This window comes from Podarcis erhardii (genome assembly GCF_964252035.2).
Source record: "Podarcis erhardii genome assembly, chromosome: 7".
Classification (NCBI taxonomy): domain Eukaryota; kingdom Metazoa; phylum Chordata; class Lepidosauria; order Squamata; family Lacertidae; genus Podarcis; species Podarcis erhardii.
Genome location: NC_138511.1, coordinates 26,270,078 through 26,295,464, shown reverse-complemented (window position 1 = coordinate 26,295,464; position 25,387 = coordinate 26,270,078). Strand labels below are relative to the sequence as shown.

The 25,387-nt window shown below is 48.2% G+C and overlaps 1 protein-coding gene across 1 annotated transcript; it reads left to right on the top strand.

Annotated features, from left to right (window-relative positions):
* Window positions 1–874: 874 nt before the first annotated feature.
* LOC309346875 (arylacetamide deacetylase-like 4) lies at window positions 875–21,080 on the top strand. Its single transcript, XM_081871171.1, has 4 exons — window positions 875–1,089; window positions 13,559–13,772; window positions 14,907–14,970; window positions 20,050–21,080. The coding sequence occupies exons 1-4, from the start codon at window positions 928–930 to the stop codon at window positions 20,819–20,821; spliced, it is 1,212 nt and encodes a 403-aa protein (XP_081727297.1). The 5' UTR covers window positions 875–927; the 3' UTR covers window positions 20,822–21,080.
* Window positions 21,081–25,387: the final 4,307 nt, after the last annotated feature.

Sequence of the window (25,387 nt, the reverse complement as noted above, 5' to 3'; positions counted from 1 at the left end):
GCAAATAACATTCTCACAGATTTTCCAAGCAGAAGCTAGAAAAGAAAGGCAGCACAACTTAGGTTCCAAAGATGACAAAAGTTTCAGATTTATTTGCATAGAAACACAAATATGGCCAAGGACAATGTTTCCCCCCAAAATCTTGATCTCCGCTTTTGGTTAGCACATCGTGCTCAGAATGGTGTCAATCCCTAAGTAGGCCATTTGAAATAGGCCCGGTGTCTTGCGCTAGCAGCAGTGGTAGATTTGGGACTTTCAAATTTCAGCGGCACCATGTGCAATGCTAAAATTCGGCGCCCCCTGCCTCTTGCACTCCCAGTGCAGCTGAACCAGTTTTGCTGCCCTATAACCACCTCTGCCAGCAGATTCTCCCTACACTGCCCTTCTAAGACCCTACATGTGTGGAAGGATGCACAAGGGCCAGGATAGACTTGGAAGGGACCTTGAGGAACATCTAGTTCAACCGCTGCCATGCTGGAATATGCACTTGTCTCATATGGGGATTGAGCCTGCAACCTTGACATTGGGGCAGCCCAGGAGATGGCTTGCCAGCAGGATCCACACACCCCAGTCTTCCACAAGGAAAAGAGGAAAAAATTCATCAGCCTAGCATTGGGCAGATGCAAGGCGGGGGGGGGGGGATCTTCCCAATCATCCAGAGGATTTAGTGTCACAATGCAAAAGCAATGCAATGCAGTTTGAAAGTTCAATACAAACAATTTACATACATAACTGAACACACAATTGCATTTATTTATTTATTCAGAAGAAACAATAGTATTGCATAAGAAATTCCTGGAAAAACAAGGGTGTGATCAATTGGTACAGAATTGCGACAGCAGAACTTGGAATTGCATGACAGCAGAGAAAATAGTTGTCAGGAATCAGCCAGTTATTCAGTCCCTCCAAGGCTTCTCAGGAAGGAAGATGGATCTCTCCACGGTGATGCTGACATTTGTGATCTGCTTCCTCCTTTCCCAGGTGGTGCTGATTTATCGTGAGGTCCAGAGAACAGATCTCCCTCCAGGAATCGATGGACCTTTCAAACTCTTCCTAATTTCCATTATGTTACACTCATCCCTGCGTATGGTAAGTTGGATGGACTTTGAACCTGGAGTTTCTGTGGGGCAGCTCAGTCGCTAGAGCATGAGACTCTTAATCTCAAGGTTATCTGCTCGAGCCCCACGTTGGGCAAAATATTCCTGCATTGCAGGGGGTTGGACTAGATGGCCCTTGTGGTCCCTTCCAGTTCTACAAATTCTATGATTCTGCTATTTTTTTAGTTGCATGGGGGCTGGCCAGCCAGGAATGATTCAAACAGGCAACATGTTTTAGGAGGTGCAACCCCACCCACCCCATCATAGAAAAATGGAATTGTAGAGTTGGAAGGGACCACAAGCCCAAGCACCACTCTGCAAGGCAGGAATCTTTCACCAAATGTGGAACTCGAACCCAGGACCCTAGGATTAAGAATCTCATGCTCTATCTACTGAGCTAGCCAGCCTGAAGGATTCATGTATTAAAACTAGAAATCTGTGCAAAAATTTCCAGTTCTATTTGTGAGCGCTTGTTTGTGGAGGGACATCTATCTCCTCCACAGTTCAAATACAGTGTTGATCATCAATGTGACTTCTGGAGGATGCTTTGTGCTATGACTTCTAGCATCCCCAGCTAGCAGGACTATGCTGGCAAAGACTGTCCTACACAGTGGCATAGCGTGGGTTGCGAGCATCTGGGGCCATGTGTGGGGTGAGGTGGGGACTATGGAGCTGCCTAACAGTGTCCGCATCACCCAAGAGATCACAGCCTCAGAAACAAGAGAAGAAGATTCTTTCTGCTATCTGGAAAGTCACACAGAGAAGCCATTTTCAACAAAGCCCAGTGACAGAAGTATGCAGCTGTATTTAGGCAGCACCGGGTGTTGAAATTTTGCACCCAGGGCAACCGCACCTGTGGCCTCACCCCATGTTATGCCATTAGTCATGCAGTTCTATATTGGGGCTCATCCACCTTTCTGCTTGTCCATTGCCTAGAAAGCAGTCATTTCCCACTTTCCCCACACTATCCAAAGGTTTTGCCTTTGTCTCACCGCTTTCAGCTGATTCCCTGGTGGCACGCTGGAATGCAGAGTTAACCAGGGCTATTGACTGTCTGGCTCCGAAGTGCCCTCTCCGACTGCATGGAGCCCGGACAGCCCCGTGGTTTTCTCCGGAGCTGAGGGCGATGAAACAATCGTTGAGACGGCTAGAGTGCCGGTGGCGGAAAACTCATTCTGAATCAGACCGGACACAGGCTCAACGTTGAGCCTACCAAGTGGCAATGGCGACGGCGAAGAGGGCCTTCTTTGCTGCCTCCATTGCATCTGCAGAAAACAGCAGCAGGAGACTTTTTCAGGTGGTTCGCAATCTATCGGAACCACCTGTACCACTGGGGCCTGGTAGGGACCCCAAGATCTCCTGCAATGCTTTTGCAAATTTTTTTGCAGATAAAGTCACTCAGATTCAGAAGGAGGTAGACTCCACCGTGGGAGCAGGGCCAGGGCAGGAGAGTGCTAGAGTTCTGTCTGGTCCTGTTACATGGGATCAATTCCAATCTGTTACCTCCGAGGATGTGGACAGGCTGCTTGGACAAGTGAAACCAACCACCTGTCTCCTTGATCCTTGCCCATCCTGGCTGATAAAAGTGAGCCGGGAAGGGCTGGGCGATGGGCTCTGTGGGGTGGTGAATGCTTCCCTCTGTGAGGGAGCCTTCCCAGACCTGCTGAAAGAGGCGGTCATTAAACTGCTTCTTAAAAAAACATCTTTAGACCCAGCCAATTTGGCCAACTATAGCCCAGTCTCAAATCTACCATTCTTGGGCAAGGTGATTGAGCGGGTGGTTGCCGAACAACTCCAAGCACGCCTGGAGGATGTGGACCATTTGGATCCCTTCCAATCGGGATTCAGGCCTCACCATGGGACTGAAACTGCCTTGGTCATGCTGGTTGATGATCTCCGGCGGGCTAGGGACAAAGGTGAGAGCTGTTTCCTAGTTCTGCTGGATCTCTAAGCGGCCTTTGACACCATCGACCATAACATCCTTCTGGACTGTCTAGAGGGGCTGGGGGCACTGTTATACGGTGGTTCCGCTCCTTTCTCCTGGGACATGTCCAGAAAGTGGTGGTGGGGGATGAGTGTTCAGACCCCTGGGCTCTCACTTGTGGGGTGCCTCAGGGTTCCATCCTCTCCCCCATGCTTTTTAATATCTATATGAAGCCGCTGGGAGAGATCATCAGGGGGTTTGGACTGGGTGTTCATCAGTATGCAGATGACACCCAGCTCTACCTCTCCTTTAAATCAGAACCAGTGAAGGTCCTGTCTGAGTGCCTGGAGGCGGTTGGAGGATGGATGGCGGCTAACAGATTGAGGCTGAATCCTGACAAGACAGAAGTACTGTTTAGGGGGGACAGGGAGCGGGTGGGTGTGGGGGATTTCCTGGTCCTGAATGGGGTAACTGTGCCCCTGAAGGACCAGGTGCGCAGCCTGGGAGTCATTTTGGACTCACAGCTGTCCATGGAGGCATAGGTTAACTCTGTGTCCAGGGCAGTTGTCTACCAGCTCCACCTGGTACACAGGCTAAGACCCTACCTGCCCGCAGACTGTCTCACCAGAGTGGTGCATGCTCTAGTTATCTCCCGCTTGGACTACTGCAACACGCTCTACGTGGGGCTACCTTTGAAGGTGACCTGGAAACTGCAATTAATCCAGAATGCGGCAGCTAGACTGGTGACTGGGAGTGGCCGCCGGGACCACATAACACCGGTTCTGAGAGATCTGCATTGGCTCCCAGTACGTTTCCAAGCATGATTCAAAGTATTGGTGTTGACCTTTAAAGCCCTAAATGGCCTCGGTCCTGTATACCTGAAGGAGCATCTCCACTCCCATCGTTCAGCCCGGACACTGAGATCCAGCGCCGAGGGCCTTCTGGCGGTTCCCTCATTGTGAGAAGTGAGGCTATAGGGAACCAGACAGAGGGCCTTCTCGGTAGCGGTGCCCGCCCTATGGAAGACCCTCCCATCAGATGTCAAAGAGATAAACAATTACCTGACATTCAGAAGACATCTTAAGGCAGCCCTGTTCAGGGAAGTTTTTAATATGTAATGCTGTACTGTTTTCAACACTTGATTGGGAGCTGCCCAGAGTGGCTGGGGAAACTCAGCCAGATGGGTGGGGTATAAATAATAAATTATTATTATTATTATTATTTTCCCCAGAAAACCTGAATGCTATTTCTTCCAATTCAGACATAAAGATTGGGTTTCTCTGGGGTGAGGGAGTGCCAGGGCAAATGCCCTTTGTTGGCTGAAAGCAGCTGTGCTCAGTGTAGTAGCGTGTGTTGCCCAGGGGGTTGTGCCTCCTGGTGGACTGGGCAGCTGGGGATGAGTTGCGGGGATGAGTTGTGCACTGGGGGCCCCCTTTGCCCTCGGGCACTTTCCCATACTACATCACAGGTCAATGACATGCATATTCCAACCATGCAAAAACCCTTGAGAAGAGTGCAGAGGATGACCAGTGAAGGAGGAGAGGCTGAGAGACGGGAAAATGGCCTAGGAAGAGATCTTGAGGGCCAGAAAGAGATTTAGAGGACTGCATTAAGCCCCTGAGCCAATGGATTTCCACTGCTGCCTGGACTGAGTAACTCCAATAAGACAGCAAAAACAACAACACCCCACAGCAACAAATGCATGCCTGTATGATTTAATGTCACCATTAAAATGATGGTTCAGTCAGTAAAGCATGCGACTCGTAATCTCAGGGTCCTGAGTTTCAGCTCCATGTTGGGCAAAAGTGATCCTCATGGTCCTTTCCAACTTTATGATTCCAAACTTCTAACTTAAATGGATTGAAGTGAACTCAGCAAGCAAAAAAGTGGGAAGGGTTCTGCTTCGTCCACAAGTGTGGTCCTTTTGGACTAAAATGTGGACATCTCCCCCTCCCACCCAATACTTAATAGGCTTAACAAGTGGGTCTGATACTGTTATGTGTTATGGCAGCCACAAACAAACATGCATGAATAAGTGGGAAATAGTATTGCCAGATCAAAATCTCAAAGAAAATGTTCACAATAAGGGTGAACAGTCTACATAACAAGGCAATCACAGTCCTTTGGAAGATGGGCTATTTATGGCAGAAACTGGAGGTAGGTTTCCAACCATTTCCCTGTTAAAAGATCTAAGGCTTTTAAATCTGCATAAGGCAGATATCCAACAGGTGCAACTATTCCATTACTGTATTGGAAAAATCAAGACCAATTGAATTGTTACAAGAAACGGGGGTGCTGAGCGAGAGGATGTGGCATGATAGCAGCTTTAAGCCTCCAACACCTATGCCAATGAGAAAGTCAACAGGTGCAGCCTTCCACCCTGCAATTTAGGCAGGGGGGAGAGTGCAAAAGTGGGGTGTCTACCTGTTAAAACCACAGTAACCAGCAAAAGAAGAAGGTGGGTTTGGTGACGGGGCTTGTGCACAGCAAGGGAGGGAGGCATGGGGTGTGTGTCTTGATTTTTCTAGCTTAGGTTTTAGTTTGATGATCCCATGCCTCCGCTAAAATCACAGGGCTTCCTTTCAGTAAAGGAGTTCAGGTTTGCTACCACTCGCTCACTCAAGCGCTGCTGCTTCCAAGTAAGGATCGTAGCTGTGAAGCCCGCTCCTCTGCGCCCACGAACTCGGGACAACGGTTCTTGCTTCCGAGTAAAAACACATACACTCCCCAGCCGGTTACGGTCCTCCTCCTCCCCTCTCTGCCTAGCAACTTCCCCTGTGGTTTTCCCTCCCACGGATCTCCCCCTTGTGCAAGTGAATCAGCAGCCGGGGGTGGGAAGGAGGTTCGCTCCATCCATGCGCGGGGTGCTCGGTGCGTCTTTGCGTGCCGTGAAGTGAACAGAGGAAGCGCCCTCTCGAGTTCTCCCTCCTCTTGCCCTTCTCTGCTGCCCCCTAAAAGGTGGGGATTGCCGAGATAGAGACGCTGCCCTGTCATCTTCTCATACAGAGGCTCCCTCCAACGCGGGACCCACCTGCTTGCAGTTCATCTGCCTGCCCGTGGTGCCTTGGGAGCTTCCAACGCCCCGCCAGACACGGTTGCGTGGCGAGTGGCCAGCATCCCAGCCGGCTCCACGGCTCTTCGCTCTTAGCCCTCACCGCCGCCAGGTGGACTCTTGCGTTGCGGTGGCTGGCCGCTGGATCATCCAGGCAGGGGCAACGGCTAGCTGATGGAGAATCTTCAGGCGGGGCGGACAAGAACGATACTCTGAGAATAATTTGTCTCACCTCTGATTAGAGGTGTGTGGGAGGTCACCCGGAGACAGCAGTTGCTGCGGATGCAGCAATACCATTGCAACACCACGCAGAGATCTTGGAAAAAGGTAAGTGGTTTAAAAAAAGCAACGCCGATGGAGTGTTGCAATGCCCTCGTGGAGATTCTCCCGCGCAGGTAAAGCCAAGCGCATCCGCCGGAGGTCACTGTTCATTCATGTCAGGGGTTCAGAAGGAGAGACACAGGAGGGGGAGCAAATGGAGAGTGAGGAGGAGGAGTACGAGGGGGGAGCAGGCAGTGACAGTGGAAAGAGTTATTCCACAAGCCTCTCCAGCGAATCGGAGGACTCACAGAAGGGAGCGCCGGTGGCCAGGGCGAGGGGGGTTCCAGGGGGGAAGCCCCAGGAGGAAGGGGCCAGCGGGGAGTCCCTGAGCAGCAGTTGGAAATCAGGACCAGCTTCCCCACCAGAGCGCAGTGGGGAGGGGGAGTCCCAGGAATCGGGACCAGTGCTCTCACCACCAGCGGGAGGAGAGGAGTCAGGTTTGGTCACGCCCACATCAGGAAGCGGGGAAACGGTCAGGAGGAAGGTTACCGGCTGGGCGCGCGCGCCAAGTTCAAATGTACAGGCGAGCGGCACAGCAGGGAGCCCGGGTAGGGAGCCAGGTCCTAAAGCCCGCTGGAAGGAAGGGGAAGACCAAGGGGGGTCAGCGTCAGAAGAGTCCAGGAAGGAGGAGACCCCAGAGGGCAGAAAGACCCAGCGAAGGAAAGAACAGCGTAGGAGGTGGAGCCGGGCGAGGATCTTAAACTGGTGTGGGAGGAGCAGTGAGTCAGAGGGGACTTAGCCGGTCTAGCGTCGAGACGTGGGTCTGCGCGCCCAGAGCCTTGAAATGGAAACTAAACTTCAATAAAGATTTTGTATATTATATCCACCGGGCGTTGGTCCTCTGTGAGCTGGGATCTAGAGGCAGACCTGACAGTAAGTCCCCTCTCACCATCTTTCACCAAGAACCTCGCAGCGAGGGGCGAAGATTGGTGCTTAACGAGCTCACAAAAGCAAGGCAAGATGACTACCGAACAGCAAATGGCAGCCCTGCAAAATGCAGTGACGCGACTCAACGAGGAGATACTCGCATCTAGGAGGAGGGAAGACGAAGCAGCTGCTGCCTGCAAGGATCTACAAGCCAGGTTGGAAGCGCTTACAAAGCAGGGGCACCCCCCCCCAAAGCCAGAGGGGATTGGGCTGGAGAAGAGAGGGGGCAGCCTTGTGTCTCATTTCGATGGGAATTTGCAGCAGTACCCTAACTTCCGAGCAGACGTGCTGTTTGCGCTGCAATTGCTGGATAAAGACTTTAGAGATGAGCAGGAGAGGGTGGGATTTATATTATCTCATTTGCATGGAGAAGCAAAAGCGTGGCTGCGCAATCTGTGGAGAGATAAGGATCCGGCGCTCCGAAGTGCGGATGCCTTCATTAAAGCCATGGATTCGTGTTTTTTATCAACAATAGACATTGATATCGCCAGAAAACAGATACATGGGCTGAAACAAGGGAGAGCCACGGTGAGGGAGTATCATTCCCGCTTCTTTGGATTGGTGAATGCGCTGGGATGGGAAAAAAATTCAGCTGCAGTCAGAGACCTTTTCTGGGAAGGGCTGAATGGAGCTGTAAAAGACGAAATTGCAAGGGGGGAGAGACCCCAGACCACCAAAGACGTTGTGGAGAGGGCACTCACGATGGGGGTTAGGCTGGAAGGACGCCCTTGGGACAAGGAGGAAGGGCATTGGGGACGCACGCCAGCGAGAGGACCGCCCCCCTTTCCCAAGGAAGCGGCGCGCGCTCGATCCATGCCTCCGCTGGGAGAGGGAGAGGAGCCGATGGAGATAGGTGGTGCTAAGGCTCAGTCCCCAGCCGGAGCCCTAACGCCGGGAGCAGTCAAAATGAAGCCTCCTAGAGGGACCAGGAAGTGCTACATCTGCGACAGTGCTCAACACATGGCGAAAGAGTGTCCCCGGAGGATCCACAAGCACACTGCAGCCTCAGCAACAGTAACAGAATCAGTTCAGCAAACTGCACCACAGCAGGGAAACGGCACTGTCTGGCTGGAAGTGGAGCCACTGGGGCCCAGCCAGACGTATCAGTGAAGCAGTCCCCAGGCATCTTACAGCCCACAGACCCCCTCCCACCCAAACCAGTGGTGCAGCTCACCGCATCCCTCCAGCTCCCAAATGGGCTCACCGTGGAAGTCCCCATTTCCATTGATTCTGGGAGCAATGCAGATTTTATAGGCATGGAGTTCATCCAGCAACATGGCATAGCCCTTCTGCCAGCGACGGTACCTCTGAACGTCGTCACGGTGGACGGCAGAGAGCTACTGGGAGGGCAAGTGCTACAGCAGACACCGCCAATGGTGATGCGCATTGGTAATCACCGCGAAGTCATCAGCTTCAACGTCACCCGCCTGTCAGACACGCCCATAGTGTTGGGCATGAGTTGGCTGGATAGGCACAGCCCGGCATTAGCTTGGTACCAGCGTCAACTAACCTTCGGCTCCTCCTACTGCGCAGAACACTGCATCCTGGCTAACCCGGAAGATGAGGGGCAGGAGGATGGACCACAGCTGAACTTGGGCATCCTGCAAGCAGTACCTAACAAGTACAAAGAGTTTTTGGAGGTCTTCTGCGAGAAAGAAGCGGACAAGCTGCCTCCCCACAGACCCTACGACTGCAAGATTGACCTCCTGCCGGGGGCAACGCTCCCGAAGGGGAAACTGTATTCCATGTCGGAGGATGAATTGCAGGAGCTCAGGGAGTTCATAGATCACAACTTGAAGCGGGGATTCATCCGAGAGTCCAAGGCGGTGGGGGGCAGTCCCGTATTTTTTGTGGGGAAGCGGGACACGCCCCAGAAAAGGCTGATCGTTGATTACCGTGTCTTAAACCAGAAGACCAAGCCCTCAGCCTTCCCTATGCCCAAGATCGATGACTTGCTAGCGACGGTGAGGAAGGGTCGCATCTTTACCAAGTTGGATCTGCGGGGAGCGTACAATCTCATTCGCGTGCGCGAAGGTGACGAGTGGAAAACGGCCATGTTTACGCCGCTGGGCACCTATGAGTATAGAGTTATGCCTTTTGGATTACAAAATGGCTCCCACTGCTTTCAAGCATTCATGCATCATGTCTTGGCGGGTCTTCTCTACAAGAAGTGCGTCTGCTTCCTGGACAACATCCTCATCTTCTCGGAGTCGCCGGAGGCTCACGAGAGGGATGTCAGGGAGGTCCTGCAACGGCTGCGGGAGCACAGACTTTATGCCAAGCTGGAGAAGTGCCAGTTCGACAAGACGGAGGTGGACTTTCTGGGCTACAAACTGTCCGACAAGGGACTCGCCATGGACAGTACCAAGGTACGTGCAGTGCTGGACTGGAAGAGCCCACGCAATCGGAAGGAAGTCCAGAGGTTTGTCGGCTTTGCCAACTTTTATCGCAAGTTCATCAAAGGTTTCGCCATGCAGACAGCGGCCATCACCGACACCCTCAGTGCCAAGAAGAAGAAATTCATCTGGACGGAGCAGGCAGAGCAGTCCTTTCAAAAGCTCAAGAATCTCTTCGCGTCCGAGGAACACCTGCTACACGTGAACCCCAGCAGGCCCATGAGAGTGGAGACGGACGCCTCAGACAGGGCCGTCGGGGCTGTCCTGTTGCAGCAAGACCACCAGGGGGACTGGAGGCCGTGCGCTTTCTACTCCAGAAAACTCAGCAAGTCGGAGCAGAACTACACCATCTGGGACAGGGAGTTACTGGCCATACATGCAGCCTTCAAGGCGTGGCGGCACTTCCTCGTCGGAGCCAAACACACGGTGCAGGTCCGTACAGACCATAAAAACTTGGAGTACTGGTGCACGGCGAGGTTCCTGAACCAGAGACACATCCGCTGGGCGGAGTTCTTTGCAGATTTCGACTTCAGAATAGAATACATCCCTGGAGACAACAACATCATGGCGGACGCGCTGTCCAGGAAACCGCAGTATCTCGAGGAAGAGGCACCGGCGGCGGCCAAGCACATGTTCGCACCGAAGGCGTGGGCATGCGCGTCAGCCACGGTGGACCTGGACGCAGTGCGGCGCGCGCTGCAGACGGACTCCTTCGCGCGAGCCAAGATGGAGGAGGTCCGTAGCGGCACGGCGAGGGACGACGACTTCCAAATACGCGACGGCCTGCTCATCCGCAAAGGAGCCCTCTACGTACCGGGAGACAACCTCCGAGCGAAAGTCCTACAACAGATGCACGACGCGCCCAGCGCGGGACACTTCGGCAAGGAAAAGACGGTGGACTTAGTAGCCAGAGACTTTTGGTGGCCCAAGATGAGAGGGGATGTCGCGGAATACGTCAATAGGTGCGACACCTGCCAAAGGGCCAAGCCAGTACACCAGCCGCCGGCAGGCCTGTTGGAACCGCTACAGACACCGTTCGAACCGTGGGAGAGGGTGGCCCTGGACTTTGTCACAGATCTGCCCAGCTCGAGGGGCAAGACGGCAGTACTTGTGGTAGTAGACTTGTTCACCAAGATGGCCCACTTCATTCCTTGCGCGAAGGTGGCTACAGCCGAGCAGACCGCCAAGCTGTTTATAGACCACGTGTTCAAGGTACACGGCCTGCCACGGTCCATCCTGTCCGACAGGGGGCGCCAGTTCATATCCAACTTCTGGCAAAAGCTGATGGGTTTCCTGAACGTCAAGGTCAGCCTGGCGTCGGCGCGACACCCGCAGACCAACGGGCAGGCGGAGAGAGTCAACGCCATTATGCAGCAGTACCTGAGATGCTACGCAAACCAGCAGCCCTCGACCTGGGTGGACTATCTACCTTGGCCGAGTTTGCCTACAACAACACGAAGCACGCGTCCACGGGGGTGACGCCGTTTTTCGCCAACAATGGGCAGCATCCCAGAACCTTCCCGGGTTTGGAGACAGTGAAGGCAGGGGAGCCGCAGGGAGCAGAGGCCGTGGCAGCGGAATTGCAGGAGATCCACGAGCAGCTCAGGAGGCAGTTAGAGGTGGCGAAACAGGCTTACAAAGTGCAGGCAGACCGACACAGGAGAGTGGGGGAAGACATCAGGGTAGGAGACTGGGTGTGGTTAGCGGCCCAGGCAGTTCCAGCCAGATCGCTGGCCAAGAAGAAGCTGGGGCACAAGCAGCTAGGGCCGTACCAAGTAGAGGCGCAGATCAACCCAGTGGCCTTCCGGTTGACACTCCCGGAGGGGTCCAGAATGCACCCGGTCTTTCATAGATCAGTGCTCACACCCTACAGAGAGCCCCACAGGTTTCAGGCACCAGGGACGGCGCCAGACCAGCTCAGGGAAGCGCCCAAAAAGGGGGGGTCGCCGAGAGGGGAGCCACTCAATGAAGCCACAGAGATTTTAGACTCAAGGTGGGGGGAGGACGGGATCGAATATCTTCTCGCCACAGAGGACACCCCGGCCAGCGCCAACAGGTGGGTGCAGGATTACGCATTGGAGGAGCAGTGGCTCAAGGAAGAATTCCATACACTTTTCCCGCACAAGCCCATGCCGGCGGGCCTTTTTGACGACTGTCTGTTCACACCCACACACTCAGCCAGCACTTTCCGGGGTTTCTCTTCAGCTGAGGAATCGACTCCGGGAGGCAGTTCCCCAGAGGGATCACTCTCAGGGTTTGGCACGGGGGGATCTTATTGGTGGGAGGACCAACCCGAAGTGGGCTGGCGCAGAGACATGCCGAAGGGACCCTGGGAAGTGGAGTCACCTCAGGCGACAGAGGGAGAGGGGGTTTTGGGTGATTTGGGGGCGGCTTCAGATTTCGAACACACCGCCCAGGAGATGGAAGCGGAGGAAATCGCCGTCAACGAGCCCATGGAGGACTTCCCGGACTTATCACGCTGGATGCACGCCTCGGGGGACGAACTGTATCCTGAAATTACCCCCACAACACTGGAGCACCCGGAACCCGCACCTGAAGAGGGGGAGGGGGAAGGGGGGGCTTCGAGGGGGGGATGGATGTCAGGGGTTCAGAAGGAGAGACACAGGTGGGGGAGCAAATGGAGAGTGAGGAGGAGGAGTACGAGGGGGGAGCAGGCAGTGACAGTGGAAAGAGTTATTCCACAAGCCTCTCCAGCGAATCGGAGGACTCACAGAAGGGAGCGCCGGTGGCCAGGGCGAGGGGGGTTCCAGGGGGGAAGCCCCAGGAGGAAGGGGCCAGCGGGGAGTCCCTGAGCAGCAGTTGGAAATCAGGACCAGCTTCCCCACCAGAGCGCAGTGGGGAGGGGGAGTCCCAGGAATCGGGACCAGTGCTCTCACCACCAGCGGGAGGAGAGGAGTCAGGTTTGGTCACGCCCACATCAGGAAGCGGGGAAACGGTCAGGAGGAAGGTTACCGGCTGGGCGCGCGCGCCAAGTTCAAATGTACAGGCGAGCGGCACAGCAGGGAGCCCGGGTAGGGAGCCAGGTCCTAAAGCCCGCCGGAAGGAAGGGGAAGACCAAGGGGGGTCAGCGTCAGAAGAGTCCAGGAAGGAGGAGACCCCAGAGGGCAGAAAGACCCAGCGAAGGAAAGAACAGCGTAGGAGGTGGAGCCGGGCGAGGATCTTAAACTGGTGTGGGAGGAGCAGTGAGTCAGAGGGGACTTAGCCGGTCTAGCGTCGAGACGTGGGTCTGCGCGCCCAGAGCCTTGAAATGGAAACTAAACTTCAATAAAGATTTTGTATATTATATGCACCGGGCGTTGGTCCTCTGTGAGCTGGGATCTAGAGGCAGACCTGACAATTCATTTTAAAACTGAATGGGAAACAAAACAAATGAGCCCCAACCCGTTCCATTCCGTTGACATATTAGAGTGATAGGGGCATTCAAATTGCACCACCCCCCTCCCCCCCCAAAAAAAATCTCCTGGAGTATCTCAACAGTTGTCAGTGATGAGAAAAATCCCTGTCCTCAGACTTGCAACCAAAATGAAATGACACAAAAGGTAAAAGAGGCAGAGGGAGGAAGCAAGTTCGGAGATGTAGTAATGATATTTTCATACCAAAATGTCACAGAAGATATTACAGACTGCATGAAGCTGTCTGAGTCTCCCATTGAAACCAAAGGGGAAATGAAAACTGGGGGGGGGGAATGAAAACAAAGAGAACATTTAATGAATGGAATTGGAACAAATGGAAATGAAATCAATTAAACTTCTGAATGAATCAACAAAGCTAACTATGCTTGATACTAGCTTCTGTTGCTTTTTTGTTTTTTTCCAAACAGGGATCTATTTTGGAGAAGTTGGGAATCTGTACAAAACCGACACTCCTTAAATGGAGTTCCTCTGCAATGCCAGCAGGGAGCGAGCCCAGACTCTACACTATCGACACAAAATTTGACAATGTGACTGTGAGGATTTATCAGCCAAAGGGCCTATCCACAGGACAGAGAGGAGTTATCTACCTGTATGGAGGAGCTGGCTTATTTGGGAGCATAAGTGAGTCATTCTAATTTAACTTACAACCAGTGTGATCTGTGTGGGGCTCGATCTGGAAACTGCATCTCGTGCACAGTGCTGGGACCAGGTTGTTTAGTAGACCAACCGGACAAGCAGATATTACACCTGTGCTGAAGCCACTCCACTGGCTGCTGATCAACTACCGGGACATGTTCAAGGTCTTGTGGTTAAGATCAGGACAACTCAGGAGCAGGTTACCTGAAAGGCCACTTATCCATTACGTAGGTCGTTTATGGAAATTCTAATCAGGGCACCGCATCCTACAGAATATCCAGGGCTGGCCCTAGATATTTTGCCAGAGAGAGAGATAAAGTAACCCTGAGAAGAAGAGTTCACTGTATATGGGGGGAAACTATTCCACATTAGGTATCTGCTAAGTGTGTGCATTTCAGAAATGGATAAACAGATAAGATGATTTCACACACATGGTATCCTTTTTTCTATGTAGCTCAAGGTATAATTAATAAAGCACCCCTGATTAAATCCTATTCTTATCTCCTTACTTCCAGTCTCTTAGCACAATTGATGGATACCAAATTGGAACTATGGTGACCAGATTTCTAACTAGTGAGAAAGGCTAGAAGCAAGTATTGCCGAATCGGTACCCTCCAGCCTTTGTGAATTACAACTCCCTCTGGACCATTAGGATAGCCAGGGCTGATGGAAGTTGTAGTTCGATGACATCCAGTGTAGTCCAATCTTTTCTGTGAACTGCCCTGAGACCTCTGGCTATAGGGTTGGTATATAAACTCAAATAATAATAATAATAATAATAATAATCTGAAGGGCAACCCCTGGCTCATAGAGTCAGAAGCCAGATTTATCGGTTTGTCATATAGTAGGAAGAAAGAAGAGGTACATGCAGGAAATGCCTAGGGGAGGGAAATAATCTTTGACAACGAGGGTATTAGTTTGACTTTGGGGCCTTGGGATCTGGATGGGTGGAAGGCTGGGTAAATAGGAAATATGGGGATTCTCCTCTGGCTCAGATACAAACAGAGCCACAAAGAAGACTTGGGGTTGCGTCGTACTCGTCTCACATCCACATTAATGGAGAAATGTGCATGCCATTGTGTAAAGTATTAATACACTGAAGGTCTTTTTACTATCCAGAAGCTTATCGGAAGCTGTGCCGCTACCTTTCCAGAGAAAGTGAATCAGTGCTTGTGTGTGTTGGGTAAGTCTACGTATTCCTGCATTCATCCTGGATATCCTGAACAGCTGATAAGTGTGGAAGCAGGTGACACCCCCCAAAAAAAAATTACTCCCAAAAGCAGTGGGGGAATTTGCCACTAGATTGTACAGGGTTAGCCAATGCAGTGTCCTCCAGGTGTTGTTAAATGCCAAGTCCCATCAACCCCAGACAGCATGATTTATGGTCTGGGCTTATGAGAGTTGTCGTATAAGTTGTTGTGCGCGTGGGGCTGCAAGCAAGGGAGGGACTCCCATACATTGATGGTGGCAGTGTGACAAGCTTACTGGGTTTGGGCAAATTACTTTTGATGTCGTTTCTCATCTTGGTCTATCCCTGAACTCAAACCCTGCTCCGGCCCTTCTGCCACTAGATCCTGATCTAGATGCTCCCATTATACATAAACCGCTGCCCATTTCCCAATGGAAAGGTCTCAAAGGTCCATCTATGATGGAATGGCAAGGAGAAGTCTGAGGTTTGGCTCTCTTCAAGCATCTTACATAGCACAGAAGGGTGATCAGATTCCCAGATATAGAGGCAGCGGATAAAATTCCCTCTTCCCTCCTTTCGTACAGGTAAAATATGTTTAAATCTCCCCCCTCCACTCCTGCAATTTAGAGGGGGAACTGCTTTTCTTTATTGGTGTTGGGTTTAAATCTTCGCAGAAAGTCTTTAAAGGTTTCCGCTTTTTGATCTCTTTGCTTTACTCAGTCTACAAGAAGGGGGGCAGACTTCCTGTTTATACCCTCCCCTTTCGGTGTCGAATTTGTTCAATTTTTCTCAAATAGCTCAGATTAAACCTACTCACGGGTAGTTGTTTTGTAATCCAATTGTCAGGAAGAAGTCAGCGCTCTCCGCAAACGGCTGTGCGGCTTCACTCCACGAGAATAGCAGTTGGCTCTCAGCACCGCGCCGCTCACCCCGTTCCGTTCCGAAGCCTTTAAAAAGGCTTTTTTGCAGTTCGGGAGGGGGCGCAAATGGTGCCCACTGAGTCCCACGCTCACAGGCTTCACCCGCCTGTGATTTTTGAGGGTCCCCGCTTTGCCGCAGTGGCAGGACCCGAACTCGTGAAGCTGGTCCCTCCGGAGCTCAGAGGGAATCCGCCATTACGCGTTGGCGCTAACCCCTTAAGGCAAGGAAGAGAGCCGAGAGTTAAGTACTTTGAAAGCAACTCTGCAAAAGAGATACAGTGTTTCTGGTCTTCTCCTTCCTGAGAGTAACATTTTAAAGTAACAACTTTTAATGCAACTGTTTAAAGTAATTGTCCGGGGACATTGAAACTGTGGCTTTTAAGTGACTTTAGAACTTATAAGGACTTTATTTGTCTCTAAAGACTTTTACATTGAATTGGTCCCCCTAGAGGAATACTGATATTGCTGCAACAACATTTAAGCAATTGGAAATTTCCTCTCCAAAACAAAATCTTCCAGGCGTGGGATTGACCTTGGAGTCTCATGAGAGTGGCATGGCAGATGATAAAGGAAAATTAGAGGCGGCACAGGAAAAAACAACTGGCACCAGATCAGGCAGGCAATTTTGAGATACTTTGGCTCAGAGGAGGGCCTCAACATCTGGCTCTGTTAGTACACAAGGAACTGCTACTTTGCAAACTAAATTAAGAGTTATGTCAACTGAAGATGTTTTGAGCCTGAGATGTTAATGAGTCTTTGGAAAATTTGGCAAGACAAGTAGCAGAAACAAATAAACAAGTGGCCGAGACAAATAAACAGGTTGCTGAGGCTTCAGCAAAAATAGATGTAAATACCATAAGTATCAATGACCTGGGAAAAAAGGTCAGTTGTAATACACAGTCTATCGAAAAATTAATAGAGGAATTGGCTACAACTCAGAAAGTAGCCGACGAAGCCAAAGAAACTGCTATTGCCGCTCAGGAGAAGATACTACCAGTATATAAGAAGCTGGAAGATCATGATTTGACACTCTCTATGATAGAATTACATGATAAGGAGAGAAATCTGAGAATCAGAGCAATACCTGAAATTGAGAAGGACAACTTGGCCGACTTTCTTACAAAAGAATTTACAGACTTCTGGCAACAGGACTTGGAGAAGGAAGAATTTAAGATAGTGAGTGCATTTAGAATTGGGAGAAAACAGAGAAAGAACAAGGTCAGAGACTGTCTGATTACCCTTCAAACAAAAGAGGAAAGAGACAAAATTTTGAATTTGCACTACCAAAGAACTTTGGAAATTGAAGATTCATTCGTGGAGATCTATAAGGACATCCCAAAATACATTTTGGACATAAGGACCAACTACAGAGATCTAGTTACCCTACTGAGAAGAAACAGAATACTCTTCAGGTGGGAATTTCCCCAAGGCCTATCTTTTAAATATAAAGAAAGGAAGATAAGAATAAAAACAGTACATGACAAAGATAAGTTTCTGGTGGACCACGGAGAAGACCTGCAGAAAGGAGCGGAATCTGGAGAAGACCCGAAACCACTGGACAGAGGAATATTAAACTTAGCAAACCTATCATTTGGACTACTTGAACCAGAGAAAGAGACACCACCGACAGAACAACTTATTGGAAAACAAAACTCCAAGGTGGTTGTCACCAATGGAAGCGAAAGCTTTTAAAAGACTCAATATGGAGTCCAAATGGCCAAAATACTGGGAAATTTTGGAACAAGAGGGAGACAAATTGAAATTGCAGAGCTTCGAGAAATTAAAAGGCAAAGTGCGAGACTGGCTTCATTATTGTCAGATAATGGAGGCTTATAAATTGGACAAAAAAATTGGATTCCAGGTGGAAAAATCGAAATTAGAAACAGAATTGTTAGAACCCAAAACTAAGATTTTGTCAAAGATGTATAACTTGCTGCTGAAATGGAATACTCAGGATGAAACGGTGAAATCTGTAATGATTAAATGGGGACAGGATGTTGGACACAATATTATTCTGGCTGACTGGGAACAGTTATGGACCACCGGTTTGAAATTTACGGCATGTAATGCCTTAAGAGAGAATATTATGAAAATGATTTACAGGTGGTGCATGACCCGAGTCAAGCTTGCAAAAATCTATCATTTGCCGGACAATAAATGTTGGAAATGTAAAGAGAATGAAGGTACATTCTTTCACCTTTGGTGGACATGCCCAAGGATTAAGGCTTTTTGGGAAATGATTTATAATGAAATGAAAAAGGTATTTAAGTATACCTTCTTGAAGAAACCAGAGGCCTTTCTCCTGGGCAAGGTCGGCCAATTGGTGCCAAAGAAGGACAGAACTCTCTTTTTGTATGCGACAACAGCAGCAAGAATACTCATCACAAAATATTGGAAGACACAAGATCTATCCACTCTGGAAGAATGGCAGATGAAGATGATCGACTACATGGGACTGGCAGAATCCGAGACCAGGGAAAAGAGTCGGTGGAAGAAGACTGGAAGAAGTTTAAAGACTATTTCCAGAAACACTGTAAAATTAAGGAATGCTAGAGGAATGTTGGATAGTAACTAAGTGGTTTTCAGCTGTAATGCTTAAGAGATAGAAAATAAGGATAGAAAATAAGCAAAAGATCTAAAGGTGAGGATTTGCTGAACAAACAATTTTGAACTGGAATATAAGAAAGGGTGGTATGAGGAGGTCTGGAAAGTAAGGTAAAAGAAAATATGTAAATGGAATTTATACATGTTCTTTTTGTTTTTTTCTTGTTTTTAAATTGTTTTTAATATTCTGTATTTTTGTATTTCTGTTTTTTGTTCTTTTTTCTGTTATTAACCCTGTATTAACCCTGAAAACTTTAATACATATTTTAAAAAAATAAATAAATGCTTTCCACATTAAAACAACAACAAAAAACAACAACAGAAGGGTGAACAGAGGCCAAACTAAACATGACCCTTTTGACAAGGTGTAGATCAGCTGTGTGAACAGATGTCAGTGGCAGACCACCAGGCACACATACTGAGTTATGAAGAGGCTGTGCCACATATAGATGAAGCCTTTGCAATGCATTCAGTGATTCATTTATGTGGCAGTGTCCTGGTCAAGCTTCCTTCTTATATGTGACTGGGGAACTCATGGAACACAGGTATTGCTGGAGTTGATCAATGTCATCTTATTATAAGACCAATGAATATTCTAGAAAATAAAAATAAAGAAAACAGAACCAGCCATTTGCCTCCTTGTCTCAAACTGTTTGCAGGCTTTAGGTCTCCAAGAGTCAACATAATACTGAAAAAGATACACTATATATAAAGTGCTTTGACAATATCATCAGCTTTATTAATCAGCAAAACAAAGTAAATTGATGTTTCTGGTTTTTCTTCTTCTGTACCTGTTCCTGAAACAGTAAGAGAAAATTACAGTCTAGGTTTTTCACCCTGTTACACCTAATCTATTTCTATGGCAACTCACTGCTACAATTATATGGTGGAAACATGTATCTGACATATTGAATATTTTATGAAAGAATCCCATGCTCTAAGGCAGTGTTTCCCAACCTTGTGCCTCCAGCTGTTTTTGAACTACAACTCCCATCATCCCTGACTAGCAAGACCAGTGGCCAGGGATGATGGGAATTGTAGTCCAAAAACAGCTGGAGGCACAAGGTTGGGAAACACTGCTCTAAGGTAGACATCATGTCTGCTGTGTAATTGCCCAGGGTGTAAAAATCATTTGCTCAGGATAGTAAATTTTAATTCAGCGAGCCTCTTTTGGTTTATGACTTGTGTACCACAGCAGCGCTAGAACCACAGCAGTGTTTACTGAAATTTAAAATTAAATTACATTGTGAAGTTGTTGACCTTTTGGAAGTTCATTAAGGCTTCCCATAAACATCTGGTTGGCCACTGTGAAAACTGGGTGCTGGACTAGAATGTCCCATAGCCTGAGCCATCAGTGCAGACATTACTCTATGCATTTTTCTACATTGGATAGGGAACAGTCGTACCAAAGTTGGAGAAGGGCAGATTCCAAACGCTGACTATGTTTCATTTCACATATTGTTTTAGAAAGTGTGAACTAGACTGGTTTGTCTTTAACTAAGAATAGGATTGACTTTCTCCCCTGCCCCTTCTCTCCATCATCTTCTAGGCAACGTTTGGCTCCTAAGCACCGCTGTCCAACACAAATCATGGACTGCATCACCGCCACTGAATACTTTTTGAAAAATGCAAGTGATTATGGGGTAGACCCTAATCGTATTGTCATTGCTGGTGACAGCACTGGGGCTGGAATTGTTCCCCTTGTCTGTCAACATCTGTTAACAAGAAAGGATCTCCCAAAGGTCAGAGCCCAGGTCCTGCTCTACCCAAATATTCAAACACTGGACTACAACTTGCCATCTTATCAGCAAAACCGAAATGTCCCCATCCTGTTCACAAAATGGACTGTTGAATTTGACCTCAGGTTTATGAATGTGAAGCTAGCATATTTGGATCAAGTCCTGAAGGGGGCCCATGTTTCCGAAGAAATGAAGATGAAATACAAGAAATGGATCCATGCAGATCATATCCCGGATGAGTTTAAAGTCAGGGGCTACAAACCACCCCCGCCAGTCCCGTTTTCAAAGGAGCTGCATGAAATGATGAAGCTTTCTTTTGATCCCAAGCACTGTGCTCTTCTAGTGGAAGATGACATTGTGTGTCAGCTCCCCGAGACCTTTATGTTAACCTGCGAGTATGATGTGCTTAGGGATGATGGACTGCTATACAAAAAACGGTTGGAGGACAACGGTGTGCCCGTAACTTGGCACCATGCAAAGGAAGGATTCCATGGGATTCTAAGTTCAGTTGATTGGTTCTTTGAATGGCCATGTGGAAGGGTGGCAGCAGAGCATGTAACAAGCTTTATAAAACGATTCTGATCAAAAATCTGTTCTCTTTCCCACATAAAGACTGTTCATTTTACTGCATGCAGTGCACTCGAAGAAAATGTTATGAAAACGATGTACAGATTGTATTTAACACCAGCTAAACTGGCTAAAATGTACAAGACAAGAACTAACGAGTGCTGGAAATGTAAGGGAAGGGAAGGTATCTTTTACTACATGTGGTGAAGGTAAAGGCTTTCTGGGAAATGGCATGTGATGAGTTAAAGAAAATGTTTAAAAATACTTTTTGTTACTGGGTGTAGTGGGTGAAGAGATACTAAGGGAAGATAAAAGACTGTTTATGTATGCAACAATCGTGGCAAGAATTATTTTAGCCCAAAAAAAGGAAACAGCAAGAAGTACCAACGAAAAGGAGTGGCAGATGAGGATTATGGACTTTGCAGAACTGGCAAAGCTGACAGGAAAAATCCAAAACCAGCACGATCAAGTATTCCAAAAGCATTGGAGTAAATTTATACGATATTTGAAAGATTATTGTAATCAATTAACAGCACTAGCAGGGTTGTCCGATGACCTGTAGTGAGAAATTTTCTACCTTTCTATTTTTATTAAAATTTTGAGACATTCTGTACTAAGTCTAATTAGAATTAGAATTGAAAAACTTATAAATAGCAGTGATATAAAGGTTAATTTCGAAATCCATGAGGTGGAAGGGAAAGAAATCGACGGGCTCTAAAGAGCCAGGGCGGTATAGTGGATAATGACGATGTGAATGTATAACATTAAATGGAATAATAATAATAATAATAATAATAATAATAATATACCTCTCATCCAACTTTAGGGTGCCTCATTTAGGGCTGTAGAATGCGCATTATTCTGAAAAGGATTCCTTATTTGTGATTGCGTGTTGGAACCGGTCTGACGATATAGTATGTTACATTTGGCCTAATCTCAGAGAGTTATATATAAAATGTTTGTCCTAAGCAGAGTTGTTGGCATCTGTCTTGGGAGACAAAGGAGTGCACCTCCGAGGATGAAGTCAAATCAAAGTGATCTCTCTGGGGCGCAAGCCTGGGCGATGCATGTGGAGGTCCTGGACCGCCTAGACGACAAGACCTCCCTCTCAGCCTCACTGATGTGGTCCAAAGGAAAGCAGAGCAATACGTTTGTCACCAGCTTGGCTGCAGGAGTTGCTGGAAAGAGGCGTAGAAGGACCCATCGAACCTAGGGTTACCAGATGTCCCTGGTTTCCGGGGACAGTCCCTAGATTTGCAAATCTGTCCCCGGACAAATTCCGTCCCCGGAATGTCCCCTGGAAACGTGGCAGCGGCAGCCTCAGGTCTGGCTGGCTTCAGGAGCTGCCCGCTGCCGTGCCGCCCACCATTTTTCCTTGCCGGAACTTCCAGCCTGGAGCCAGACTGCTAGCGCAGTTGGTTCTGGCAAGCTTCAGGAGCTGCCCGCTGCTGTGGCGCCCACCATTTTTCCTTGCTGGAACTTCTGGTGAGGAAAAATGGCAGTTACCACGGCAGCGAGCAGCGACCAGGCTGGCTCCGGGCTGTTGACTGCCGCTGCTACCGTCACTGCCAAAGGGGAGCTGGTGACGTCGGGCAGTACAGATCTCCTGTCCCCTCCCACCTTTGTTTTGACTGATAGGGGAAGGCTCGGGATTTGCAGGCGGGCAGCCGTTGCCCAGTTTTTTTAAAAAAAACTCTGCGCATTTATGTTTCACAGGGTGCAAAAGAAGGGCTTTGCACCTTTATACAATATGCATGTGTTCTTGGGCCCAGGATTTTTTGCCTCACCATCCCCACTACTGACTTCCTGTTGCTACTCAGCTTCAAAAAAAAATAAAAAATTGTCCCTGGATTCATTGGAAAAAAAATCTGGTAACCATAATCTAACCATCTTATGGATGCCACTCAGGATTTGTGTAGCATTTACGGTACTCTTTAGCCTGTATTAGGGAACTTGGAGACAGTACTGAGCCAAAGCTGGGGCTTATGGGGAAACTTTAAGACCCCTAGGAATTATACTCATATAAGTAACTGCTTCCTGCCTAGAAATTTACAGCCACCTTGTCACCTGAGGCTGGTACCACAAAACTCAAGGATGCCCTACCTTCAGTTCATCTCTTTAATGTAATATTTGGCAGCAGGACTTGTCACAGGGATGTTTCATGCTAAAGTTCAAAATGAGTTTAGCCTCTTGTCCTCTTGAAAGGGTTAGGGCCATTGAGAGTTGTGTCTCAGGGAAATGTATAAAACATTCTTTAACTTGGTGGGTTTTTTGTCCACTCAGTTCTCCTACAAATCTGCTTCTGCTGGCTTTTTCAGGCAGTGATGCACCAAGCCCATCTCACTTCAGGAGTGGGTTGAGGTTTATGAGAAAAGTGTATTATAATGGCTGGTAAAATCTTCCTTGTTTTATTGTGTTCTGGTGCTGGGATTCAAATGTTCCTGAACCTCTAATATGATTGATTTTAAAATAAATTATATATTTTGCATTGGGTTACAGAATCTTTCCTGTTTCTTCCTATTTAAATAAATTCTGCTGCTATAGAAACAGCTGGTGTGAGTTATTGGAAATGGGCTCTGATTCTGATTTCAGTGTTCTGAGCTATTTGGGGGGTCATGGAGGCTTCTGGGGGAAAATGTCCTTCCCATTTTTTGGCTGAGGATTTGCAGAAGGGAGAGAGAGCTGAGGCACATCTCAGTCCTAGAGGGTCCCTGAAAGTTGAGTTGTCTAATTTGGACTCCTGCTGCAATGGTCAAAAGACTTTGGGACAACAATGCAAATTTATAATTCTAGGGAATTTAAGATAGCAAATACTCCAATATTTTTATCAGCAATAACTGATGGTAGGGATTCCCCCTCCCCCCATTTATTGAAAAGGAGAATGCTTTGTCTTGCAAGAGAAACTGTGGGTTTTAAGTTTTGCTTATTCATTTATCTACTTTATTGGGGTATTTATGTATGTTAATTGGTGTTACTTCTATAGAGATGTGCAGTTTGATTGGTTTGCTAAACCTTTTCATTGTAAGGGTCTGAGAACTAGATTTCAGACTGTACAAATGTGCTTGATTAACAGCCCCATTTGCCTAACCCACCCTGCAGGGTTTCTATGAGGCTAAACCATTGGAAAGCTGTGCAATCATATTCCCTTTCATTGCAACTTCTTCTGCCTCTTGTAAGGTAAGTGGGAGGTAGACCTTTAGCTTATCTGACAAGAGCAAGAAGGAGAGCACTAATTATCTGTTACAAATGAACACACCTTACATTACCAAATCCTCATCTCATAAAATTGCAACCAGCATTGCTCCTGTTCCAGTTTGGGAGGCTGGGGAGTCCGATCACATACCAATGTATTTTGACTCCTTCCAGCTGCAGCAAATCATTCCTATCATTTCTACAGACCTGCTAATGTCTAGGGTTGTGTTGGAGGCACAAGATTCCACTTCCCTACCGCTAAGAGTCTTTCCCAATTGAGGTCAATATAGAAGTTTTTATCCAACCCTTTCACATATAGAGGTGTGGCACAGTTGATAAGAAACTAGCATCCATACCCTCACCCTTAGTCCCGCTTCCTTATATATCACAATTTTGGTTCAATATCTACTACTCTTTCCATAGTGGGACTCCATTGCCTGCAAGACTGTTATGAAAACAATGTGTCACTTACAGGCTCACAACTCTTGGAACACTTGGAAGATTCAGGAATGGATTGGTTCGTACCCACCAATTTATCAGCATCTTAAAAGACCCTCTTGTGCACAGTGTAACTACTGTAGCCCTGAAAGCTTCAGAATATCTAGAAGTAGAAGCACCCAGAAAGGCAAGGTCTCTGTGATATATTCCCTGCTGATACAATCCAGTTCTTTCCACTTGTTACTTTGAAATCAGTGTAGGCAAACTTAAAGATTCAGAATCGTTTATGACAGGCATCCCCAACCTTTGGACCTGCAGATGTTTTGGACTACAATTCCCATCATCCCAGACCACTTGTCCTGTTAGCTAGGGATCATGGGAGTTGTAGGCCAAAACATCTGGAGGGCTGCAGATTGGGGATGCCTGGTTTAAGATCTTTCTTTTTAAAAATGGTTTTCATTTATGTACATTTCAATAGTAATTTAACTATAATTCAGACATTTCAAATCTCGACTTCCTTCCTCCGTTCGTTTTTTTAATCACCATTCCCTGCATATTCTAAGTTATATTAAATCATTCTTTTATTCATCTATTGTGTGGACATGCAGAGTCCCCCCAACATGAGGCCACCCCTGAGCAGAATAATGACTCAAGACAACATGCTATGGGATTAAAATTGGCCACAACTTTATTAAGTTTCAGATGTAGGGAGACCTTGGCTCAGGCATTGGGCGTTTATACTTCCCAGTCCCCAGCCAGGGATCTGGGAGACTTCAGGGTTATCCAGAATGTGTGGGGATTGGGCTGGCTCTGGAGAACATATGTTCAAGCAGAGAGAGCCCCCATCCCCGTTTCACTGCCTTTGGAGGGGAGAGCAATGACAAACTCTCGGCATATGGCCAATGCCTCCCCCTCAAGACCCCTTTAACGGGGAACACTGGTATCACCACC

Coding starts and splice junctions, on each gene's coding strand:
- LOC309346875 (XM_081871171.1), top strand. CDS start 928: ATGGATCTCTCCACGGTGATGCTGACATTTGTGATCTGCTTCCTCCTT. Junction 1,090..13,558: donor TACACTCATCCCTGCGTATG/GTAAGTTGGATG, acceptor TTTTCCAAACAG/GGATCTATTTTGGAGAAGTT. Junction 13,773..14,906: donor TGGCTTATTTGGGAGCATAA/GTGAGTCATTCT, acceptor TTTACTATCCAG/AAGCTTATCGGAAGCTGTGC.